The 11523-nt window shown below is 45.2% G+C and overlaps 1 protein-coding gene across 1 annotated transcript in view; it reads left to right on the top strand.

Annotated features, from left to right (window-relative positions):
• The first annotated feature begins 8284 nt into the window (after window positions 1-8284).
• trabd2b (TraB domain containing 2B) overlaps window positions 8285-11523 on the top strand; it is a 351111-nt gene continuing 347872 nt past the window's right edge. The window contains exons 1-2 of the mRNA XM_033028556.1: window positions 8285-8822; window positions 9280-9840. Of these exons, the coding sequence (XP_032884447.1) occupies window positions 8616-8822; window positions 9280-9840 (768 nt within the window). The 5' untranslated portion in view covers window positions 8285-8615. The remainder of the gene's footprint in view (window positions 8823-9279; window positions 9841-11523) is intronic.

Below are 11523 nucleotides of genomic sequence, written 5' to 3'. Positions count from 1 at the left end.
CAAACTTACCACTGCGGGGGAACGCTCCACCCCACCTGTCGTTTCGCAAGCGTGAAAGCGATATGACACGCATGCGTCCAGGCGGGCTTCTTCACGTAGTCACACGTGACTCCGAAGTAAAATCAGCTCCAAGTACTTTAATTTAATTGCAGGATGGACATTTTACTTACCTCATTAATGTTAATTCCCAACTTGTGGTATCTAAATAACTGTACATGTACAGCCATGTAGGTGAACTCAGCCTGGGCCATCATGGACACAGCCCTCCCCTCCATCGGAAGCATCGACATGAGATGCTGCATCTAAAAGGTGGCATTAATCATCAAGGATCCCCACCACCTGAATCATGTTCCCTTCTTTCTGCTGCTATCGGGCAGAAGTTACCGACGTCTACACACCAGGTTCAGGAACAACTATGTTCCTACAACTACCAAGTTCTCAAACTAATCTACATAACCCGAACCTTACCTTGACAATGGAATAGCACAGCCCACTACGATGCAATACTATAGACTTGTTTTTTTCTAATTAGATTATAATAATGTTTTTGCACAAATGTCTTGATTTTTGCACAATCTTTTTTATTTTAGAATTTTATATATAATTTCTATATATTTTTGGTGTGGCCATCTGAATTTACATGCCATTGATGCTGCTGAAGGCAAGATGTTTCATTGTACATGTACATCTCCATACTCGTACATATTATAATAATCATTTTGCCTCGGCAGCAAAGTGGGCCTCGGCAACAACAGGAGCCTCGGTGGCGGTGGGACCTCGCGGTCAATGAGCGTGAGAGGGGAGTGGAAGACAATGGGGACCGGCGTGGGAGGACCGCCGTGAAGAACAATGGGGACCCAGCATGGCAGGACTGCTGTGAGGGACAGTGGGAGAACAAAGGGGGACCCGGTGAGGGGGTGGGGGGGGGGCACTCTAGTTTATAATCCTCTGCCCAGGGGATAAGTCTGTGTTTGTTTGTTCATTTGTACCGTTGAAGGTGCTGTGCACAATGCAGCCAGCCAACAGTCGCTTATCTTTTTCTTTTTGTTTTCACATATAATTTCAATTTTTTGTGTACCTTGTGTGTTGTGTCTGTCGGCAGACCAATTTCCCTCCGGGGATGAATAAAGTTTTATCATATCGTATCGTATCATTTATCGTAAACCCTGACTTGAACTTGAACATATCTTTAGCTACTGAAACACTTTGCGTGCAGAAATATTATGTGGAATTGGTGGGAAACTATGTAGATTATTTTTTACGCTTTTGTCTTTGTTGTCCCGTATTTGCATTACAGTTCTTTAGACTTTAAAATGTAATTTGTGAGTTAATAGAAGAGAACAGTGCTCAAGACATTTGGAGTTGTTCAATTGGAGATAGACACAAAATATTGGAGTAACTCTGCTGGTCAGGTAGCATCTCTGGAGAAAGGGAATGGGTGATGTTTTGGGTTGAGACCCTTCTTCAGACTGGTTGAATCTGAAGAAGTGTCTCCATGCTCTTGGTTGCGGTGCGACCCAACTTCCGACCCGACTTTGGAGCCTCGGAGGCTCGGCCACCGGCCAGTGGACGACATCATCGGGAGCTCGAGTTCTGTTTTCTGGAGCTCCCGCAACTACAGCTGCATCCGCTGGACTGGAGGACGGCAGCTTCGGCAGCTTCGACCGCCCCGGGCCGCGGAGTTTGAACCGGCCCGTTTGCGGAGCTCGGATTCAGCCTGCGGGACTTACCTACCATCACCCGGCGGGGTCACAACATCGGAGGCTTGGATTGCCTCAGCGCAGAGGGAGAGCAAGGAGGGAAGAGACAATGACTTTGGGACTTAAACTGTGTTGAGTGTTTGTTATTTATTCTATGTTATGACTGCAGGCTAAACCATTTCGTTGCACTGCAAAGTGCAATGACAATAAATTGAATCAAATCAAATCAAATCAAATGCGACTGAGGGGGAGCAGCTTATCTGAAATTACAGAATGCAATATCTATATGCTTGGGTATAGATTGCCAAGGTGGAATATGAGATGCTGTTCCTTGAGTTTGTATTTGGCCTCATCCTGGCAGAGCAGGTGGACAAGGACAGACAGGTCTGCCTACGAAAGAGAATTGAAAGGGCTAGCAATTGGGAGCTAGAGGTGGCCTGGGCGGTCAGAATTCAAGAGCTCAGCAAAGTGATCAACTAGTCTCTGCTTGGTCTCACCAATGCAGAGGATGCTACATCAAGAACATCAAATGCAATAGTTGAGGTTGGAGGAGAGCAATAGCATCTCATATTGCATCTCATTAGTCTACAAACCAATGGCAGTAACATTTAATTCTCATTGTTAGTGGCAGTAACTTTGAACAGCACCCTGCTCCCTCCTACCTAAGTTCTTCCCCATCCACTCTCTGTGCCCATTACACACACACTACCCCCACCAAACTCCTTCTCCTACACTGTTCCAATCTGCCCACCCCACCGCATAATTTATCATTCCTATATTTCCCATCAGATTCCATCATCTGCAGTCTCTATCATGCCCAGCCTCTGTTATTTTCTCCAGTCTTCTCTCCTCCACCAGATTTCATCCACCAATCCATCCCATTTCACCTGAATCCACCTATCGTTTGGGAGTTCTTGCGCCAACCCCACTCCTCTTTATGTGTAGGAAGGAACTGCCGATGCTAGTTTAAATCTCGACCCGAAATGTCACCCATTCCTTCTCTCCAGTTATGCTGCCTGTCCCGCTGAGTTACTCCAGCATTTTGTGTCCCACTTCTCTTTATGCTGGCTATCTCCTCTCCACTATTTTCATCCAGAGAAAGGGTATCCATCTAAAACATCGATTACGCCATTTCATTCCACAGATGCTGCCTGACTTGCTGCGTTTCTCCAGCAGTTTGTTTTATGCTGCAGACAGCTCTAGAGGTCAGGAGCATACCTGGATCTCTGGAACTATAGGGAATAGCACTAACTGCTGCTGAAGGAATGTGCCAATGCTTAATGTCTCGAACTGCCTTGGAAATGATTTACAATTGATTAATTACTTTTGAGGTTTGACAATGTTGTGCAGTAGAACCCTAACACTCCAGATAACGTTATATCTGTGACATTTGAACTTTCAGGCGTCATTACAATCTCACAGGAGGATTTTGCTCTGAATTAATGGACCAGCGATAAAAACATGATTTGTAGATGTAGTTTTCAGCAGGAGAATGAAGAACTCAATGAAAAATAGGCAACACTCTATTCAGCTGTGGTTGCATTATCCGATGACTTATTTTAATATTTTGTAATACATTGTCATTTCCTCAAACCTGAACTAGTTTGTCCTGAGACTACAATATGTCAATATTTAAGTACTGTAAGTGATTTTATGCAGTATATGGTGTTGGTTTGTCTGATTAAAAATAAAAGGACAATAGTTGTGAGGTGAAAATCAAATATAAACAAGGAACGGGTCAGTGTTTAATGTCTTGAACCAAACAAACATCAGTGGGAGGCAAGATAGAGATGGAGAAACCAAATAAGATTCTATCCGGATAAAGCATATCTAGTGATCAATGCAAAGCAAGTATAAAATCAGTTTTAGAGGACAAAGCTGGAAGAGAAGTGTGAACTTTGCAAATTTACTACATGTTCTTTCTCAAGAGCCAAGGCTGACAATACTGTAACAAAACTTTCACCAAGGGCTTTTCTTGACAGGCTTTAGATTGTAGGGAGTGTTGTTCGCTGTGTCCGAGATTCCGCTGCCTATCTCTAATTACTCAATGTCCACACAGATACACTTCCCAACAAGATTTACTGGGTCGTGATTAAGTAGGTCTTTGGGCTGATTTTAATTTTCTCCTGTTGCCTCTGAGGCCAATTGTAACACTCCCACGGCTACTCTGACTCATATTATGTATCTCAGTGTGGGGCAAAGATCAAACTGAAGGCTGGCTGATCCATTTGGCACCCTATCACATCATGTATAACAGTTTTCCCTGTTGAAGCTTAGCTTGTGCAGCTGCTGACAAATTGATCACTTTTGCGTTTCAATTGGTATTAAAATATTTCTTGGACATTTAAATTGGAATGTGTCTACTGTTATTTTCTACAATCAGTTACAGAGTTGAGAGCCAACCTGCATGATGTATTATTTTACACATCTGTTCACAGGACATGAAGCAGTAAAAAGGAAATGCATTTAGTCTGATGAAGGGTCCCGACACAAAACGTCGCCTCTCCGTGTTCTCCAGAGATGCCACCTGACCTGCTAAGTTACTCCAGCACTTTGTATCCCTTTGTATATTAACCAGGATTGGCAGTTTTTTGTTTAAGAAACATTTCGGGTTTCGGCCTGAAACGTTGCCTATTTCTTTCGCTCCATAGATGTTGCTCCATAGATGCAGAGTTTCTCCAGCATTTTTGTGTACCTTGGCAGTTTTTTGTTTCTACATATGCATTTAGTGGATGCCCCATGTGGAGAATTTAGCCTGTAGAGTGGCATAAGAGGACTGCACGGTGGTATTCTGTGACATAGTGTCGGGTGCAGACTTGGCACATTTTTCATGACATAACCAGCTAATTTTCCAGGTTATGGGAAAGAGAGGATGGGAATCTCCCCGAATGCTGCGATTAGGGGCAGGATCTCAAGAATCACCTTGGGAAGGCCTTGAGACATCTGCTGCTGGCAAGCTTTGGCATGCAATTAGCAGAGCTACGGTTTAGTTTCTGTCCAAAACAAAGCATGAACAATTGTGTGTGACATGGAAAACGTAAGAAAAGGATAAAAATGCAGATTGAACACATAAACAGGAATTATTAAATAATCACTCTAAGAACATCTGAAATTCTTCGTCATTACTTGAGTGAACTTGTTTCCCAGACACCAGATGGAATTTCTTCAATGGTGCAGCTGATGTAAGAGTATGCTGATCCTTTGTTTCGGGTTTAGGTGTTTAGGTGTCAGGCATGTGAATGATATGGTCTGCCCAATGTAACCCACTGAGATTAACTTTGGCTTCAGTGATGGGGAGAGGTTGCTGATGTTGCCCAGCTTTTCCTATCTGTGGATCTGGAGAGATGTTGGTATCTGTCAGTGCTTTGAACTGCTCATCATGATAATCCATGTCTCACAAGCTTATACGGGGCAGATATCACTGCTGTCTCATGGATGTTGAATTACGTGCCAAGTTTGAAGTCTTCAATGTCAAAAACTTGGGATGGCACTGAGATCTTCCAGCCTATGTGTTAAGCACATTGGAGCCCATTATAAATGGCAGAAGGAACACACCAACACAACCCACATCCTTCCAACCACTTCCTGCTCCACCTCTGGCAAAATCTGCAACAACAGGTCCATGTTAGCGCAAGAGGTGATCCATGGTATTCAGTGGTTGAGGTAGGATTATTATTGTTTAAGGATGGTTTAAGAACCTGATAATTGGAGGAATAAAAGTGGTGGTGTGGGTTTCTAGGCTTCTGTACCACCTTCAGATAATAGAAGTGAGAAAAGAGCATGACCTAGATGGTGGCGATCCTTGTAAATGCCTCTTTTTTGAGGCAACACATCATATAGATGCTCCAGTGGAGGAGATGGCTACACCCATGATAGACTAAGCTCAGTCCACCTGAGACTCTCTGCAGTCTCTTGTGTCTCTTTGTGTTGGAATTGCCATACTTGGCCATGATAAATCAGTCAGGATACTTTCTACAGTATATCTGAAAATGTTTGTTAGAGTATTCAGTGACATCCTGGATCTCCGTAAACTTCCAAGAGAGTAGATAGATTCTTGATTAGTACGGGTGTCAGAGGGTATGGCGAGAAGGCATGAGAATGGAGTTAGGAGGGAGGGATAGGTCAGCCATGATTGAATGGCGGAGTAGACTTGATGGACCGAATGGGCTAATTCTACTCCTATCTCATGATCTTGTAAGAGAGTAGAGGTCCTGTCATGCCTTCTTTGTGATATTTTTGGGAGAAAAGTTACAGCAGGATGGTGAAATGCAGGGACTGATCACATAGCTGTGAAGTCGTTTAAATTGATAATTTGATTCAGTGAAGTAAAAAACTATTAAATCTAAACCATTGAAATAAGCCACTATGACAAGCCTTTAATGTTGGTAATCATATTCCTTACCTAATCCTGATTCCACATCCTATCATCACCTTTACTTCAATCCTGTACCTCATCTATTCTTAAAATGTGGACATGATCTTTGTTTTGGTCAGTAGCTATTTCATATTTTCCTGTGCAAAAATATGTTGCTCCTGTTCTCACTCACAAATACCTTACACTCCGTTGAAAATAAAATGTTAGCTGCAGGCTGAGTGGCGATTAGCTTAGATGGGGCATCTCGGTTTGTATGCAAGGGTTGGGCTTAAGGACGTATTTCCATGCTATATGACTGCATTACTTTATAACCTAATATCAGAAGAAAGCAATTTAAAAACAACCTTCAGCCTCCAGCTAACATTTTATTTTCAATGTGAATCAGTTTGTCTCCAAGTCTAAAGAGAGCATAATTAATCAAGGACCAATGTAGATGGACAGGTATCGAGTAATCATTGGTACCATCACCTGCAGTTCCTGGATTATGAATCATTGATGCAGCAACTGCCCTGGATGCTTGATTATTCCTAAATGATTTTTTAGGATTTCTGAATCTTGCTCCTATTTTTGGAGTCTTCCATTGCTATCCCATTTTCATTTGGATGTCCAACTCTCTGTTTGACTGAGATATCCACTCGCTCGTTCACCTTTTGTCTTTTGCTTTTGGTGTCGCAATCCAGTTTAGTGCAAACTGGTGTGAAAAGAAAACCACCAAAGAGGCAAAATACCTTTGCAGAACATGCAACAAAAGAAAAGTAAAGGCAAGAGAGAGAAAATTGAAAATGAGCAAGGTTGGAAATGAGAGGGGTGAAGAGAGGCTGTTTTGCACAGCTATTTTTTTCTTGCACATTCTACTTTCTTTTAGAAATATGATGTATAATATATGTATAATTAATGTATCATTTATGTTTTAACCTGTTTGCCTAGGTCTATATGCCCCAGATGATGTTGAAGCAAGATTGTCATTGTAACCCACATCCCACTGTACTGATGCATATGACAATAAACTCAACCTGACTTTCATTCATAAACAATAACCAAAGTTTTGGAGTAACTAAACATCTGTGATGGAAGGAACTGCAGATGCTGGTTTAAACCGACGATAAACACAAAAAGCTGGAGTAAAGCCCCTGTACCACTTTCACGACCTAATTGGCGACCTCTGCTGAGTTTGCCCTTGACTCATACTTGCAGCATCGTCGCCACGAGGTCGTAGGAGGTCGTGGGTCACTCTTCCTCATGCTCGTGAGTGGTCTCCACGTACTCGTGGCCTCAAGTAGGTTGCGGCGTTTTTTCCAGCCTGATAAAAAATGTCTACGAGTAAAAAAAAGGTCGGCATGGAAAAAATTGACACTTTTTACTCATAGGTAGAGAACGTGATGGTAGTCGTAGGTAGTCGTAGGTAGTCGTAAGTCGGTAACTGGCCCGAGAAAAAAAATACAAACATGACATCATTTTATCATGTGATCATTTTCCACTCGTAGCTAGTCGTAGTTGGTCTTAGGTGTGGAAGACTGAGGTTGATGGGGTCGTATGAGGTCGTAGACATAGTCGTGGGAGGTCATAGGTCTTTTACTTTGGCGAGTCAACACAACCGTGACTTTTTTTTCAACTGTCTAGGCTCTTCTATACTCGTGGATTAGGTCGTCCAAGTGGGACAGCCCCTTAACTCAGCGGGCAGGCAGCATCTCTGGAGAGAAGGAACGGGTGACGTTTCGGATCGAGACCCTTCTTCAGACTGGTTAGGGATAAGGGAAACAAGAGATATAGGCGATGATGTAGAGAGATAAAGAACAATGAATGAAAGGTATGCAAAAAAGTAACGAAGATAAAGGAAACGGGTCATTCTGCCTGACCCGCTGAGTTCTTCGAGCAGTTTTTTTTACTTACTCCAGCATCTGCAGTCTCAGGTGTCTCTATGTATAAACCTGACTACACGGTGCTGGACATTCCTTTGTGTTCATTTACTGCCTCTTCCTCCTATTTGGATAATGAAAACGTCTCAGCAGTGGCGCTTGTGCAATCACGTTTGAAGGCCAATACGAGCTGGGCACCCGTGGAGCGAAGCAAAGATCCCCGCTATAAGATCTTTGGAGCGAAGGCAAGCGTTGCTGTCACCTGTGCCCGGCTCCGGCCTTTGATCTTTAAGCTTGTTGCTGCGCCACCTTCGGGCTGCCGCGGGAAGGGCGGCTGGGAAAAGTTTCCTTTCGCCCTTCAGTGCAAGTTAAAAGTTGCGAGAGCAGAGAGTTAGCCTCTGAAGTGACATGCTGACATACCGAGCAGTACCCGCCTTCCCCGGCTTGTACAAATAAGAGGCAGCAAGCTTTAGCAGCTGAGGCCAGCATCTGCCCGAATGTGTGATCGCGGGGAGGGCCAGGGGGGGAGATGCTTTTAAAAACCTTCACTCACCCATCACGTTCACCTCACTCAATAAAAGGAAAGTTTCTGGGGGAGGATCGGCCGTGCTCCCGGGGCAGCATGGCGGCTTGTGGCGTTCAGCTTGTGTACAGTGATCGCATCATCCAAGATCAAGGGGCTTTATGATCCTGCGATCCCACTCGCCACACTTTCTGCAGACTTTACTCGCGCCAAGACTGTGTGTTAAATCACAAGCAACAAGTCGGATGGAAGGCACGATGCAGGCAAACGCCGGGCTGCTGTGGGTTGTTGTGAGTATAGCTGTACAAAGCGTAGGCTCCAAAGTGAATAATCTCCGAGACACGGGACACTGTGAACTTCCCAAGTCGGTGAGTTACTCTGTTATGTAGCTTCATGTCACTTCTGCAACTTTTGCTCTGTAAGTGCTCGCTCCGCGGCGTGTTTGCGGGACCCGCTGCCCGGGCTGCGGAGAGAGTGCGGATCCCGCAAACACTCACTTTTGACTGAAACGCTCTGGAAAGTGCCGAGACTCATCGATTGGGTTTAAAAGAGAAGTCAATCGATCTGACTCTGCTGAGGAAGATCTCCGGCGGCTGCCCACTCTCTCGGCGCAGCATCACCTTTCTGGGCGAATGCTTTAATGATTTACACTGAATGTATCTTCTCCCCGTTTCAGAAATGCACTTCCTCAGTTCACCTTTCGTGGCTGTCAGGTGATGGGAGACCCCTTAGTTTAATCAATCCCTACGTGTATTTGTAGTTTTCTTTTGCGTTGCATTGGTTAATAAGTGTATTGACATTGAATTTTAATTGTATTTTAACCAGCAAATGGAAATGAATTCGTTCCTCTGGACGGTCCGCCGGCAGCCCCCCGCTTATTTATTTGGGACCATTCATGTGCCCTACACCAGGGTTTGGGATTTCGTGGCTGACAACTGCAAAAGGGCCTTCCAGCACAGCAACAGCGTATACTTCGAGCTGGATCTCACCGACCCTTACACGATCTCGGCCCTCACCAGCTGTCAGATGCTGCCCCACGGCGAGAACCTCCAGGACGTGTTGCCCAGGGAGCTGTACCGCAGGCTCAAGCGGCATCTGGACTACGTGAAGGTGATGATGCCTCTGTGGATGACCCCGGATCAGAGGGGCAAGGGGCTGTACGCGGATTACCTGTTCAATGCCATCGCCGGCAACTGGGAGAGGAAGCGGCCCGTGTGGGTGATGCTGATGGTGAACTCGTTAACCGAGGCGGACATCAGGTCTAGAGGGGTCCCGGTCCTCGACCTCTACCTGGCTCAGGAGGCTGAGAGGATGAAGAAGAGGACGGGAGCGGTGGAGCGGGTGGAGGAGCAGTGCCACCCGCTCAATGGGCTCAACTTCTCCCAGGTAAGAGCCGAGCAGAGGTCGGGGACGCGCTCCGCAGAAGCGCAGCCCGCACGTTGCAGTGAAACGTCCCAAGCGGGATGCTCGCTTTCTGTGCCTCTCACCGTTAGGTGTGGGACAAGGTTTAAAGCGTGGAAGGCGAGCCACCTTCCCTCTGTTATGTGTAGGAAGGAAAGGCAGATGCTGGTTTACACCGAAGATAGATACAACGCGCTGGAGTAACTCAGCGGGACAGGCAGCATCTCTGGAGAGAAGGAATGGGTAACGTTTCGGGTCGAGACACTTCTTCAGTCCGTCTCGACCCGAAACGTCACCCATTCGTTCTATCCAGAGATACTGCCTGTCCCGCTGAGTTACACCAGCATTTTGTATCTACATTTCCTCTGTTAAGATGCCATGCACATCCCTCTGTCAGTTGTGGTTGTTTTGGGGGTACCCGTGGTCTCCAGCCTTTTGCCCAGGCACCCCCTCGCACAGGCCATGTCCTTAGCCCAGGCTCTGCCGGCAAGCGGCAAGTTCCCATCCCAAGCCCATCTCCATTTAAAGAGTGCTAATTGGCCGCCTCATTGAACTTTATTTTATAAATCAGATGTGACTCTCTAATGTCGGCAGACTCACTTTTACATCATTAGAAATTCAACTTTCTAAATCGAGCGGGAAACAGAAAAAAATCATTAAATAGCCTCGTCTTGAATTTCGAGACATTGCAGTGAATTATGTGAACGGACACGAGAGTGAATTCTTTTCAAGGCTTCGTAAAATGACTTCTGGGTTCCGGTGTGAAGATTAATGATCTAATCTGAAGGAAGGATTTCAGTTCAGCAAACACTTCCTTTCAACACCTTATAATTACTTTGCAATGGCTTTAACTTTTCGATTCAGAATTGTTGTAGACAGTTTCCCACCCTCTTTCTCATCCTCGTCGTGGTCTCAGTGGGTGGGTTGCAGTCTAGCCGTCCGGATCAAGGGGTTCTGGGCTTGTCCCCGTCCGGGTGCACGGGTGCTGACATATTTTGCACTCTAAAGCCGTGCTGATGCTTATACTGTCGCATTGGATGTAACCCATCGTTTGCATCCAGCGCAAACCGAGAGTTGAGTTGATGCCCCAGGTGAACGAGAAAGATTCAATCAACTTTGGATTCAATGGCACCAGAGAATTGTCGGGGAGGTGTTGCCAGTTAATGATGCTCTCTCAATCAACATAACAAACACAGATTTCAAGGTCACCGTTATCACATTCTTGGTCGTGGTGTTGTGTTGTGCAGAAAAGTCCTACATTTCAACGGTGCTTGCACTTCAAACGCACTTCTTGGATAGTTTAAAGCAGCGCTGATTTTGAGGCTGTGAAATGGGCCATAGATTACTCCCTCCCCCTGTGAGATAAGACCAGGAATTCTTCAGACTGAAATCCACAAAGTCTGTGTCAGAGATTAGTTGGGATTGCTGGAGCTGGCGGTCGTTGATAGATTGATGGGGATGCCAAACAGTGTATTTTTTCGCGACATGTTGTCATCTAATAGAAACGTTTTAAAATCGTTAACATTGTCTCTGTGTACTTTGATGTTTGTTGTGTACAATTTGATGCCCAGCTCCCTCGCTTCATGGTGTTGCCGCCAGGCTTTGGGAAATGGCTCAACAACTATACTGTGACCCACCCACGAATAGATAAAGACTGTGGTTTTACTG

Source organism: Amblyraja radiata, chromosome 10 (assembly GCF_010909765.2).
Source record: "Amblyraja radiata isolate CabotCenter1 chromosome 10, sAmbRad1.1.pri, whole genome shotgun sequence".
NCBI classification, from domain to species: domain Eukaryota; kingdom Metazoa; phylum Chordata; class Chondrichthyes; order Rajiformes; family Rajidae; genus Amblyraja; species Amblyraja radiata.
Note: the sequence above shows the minus strand (reverse complement) of the source record. Positions and strands in the feature narration are given on the sequence as shown.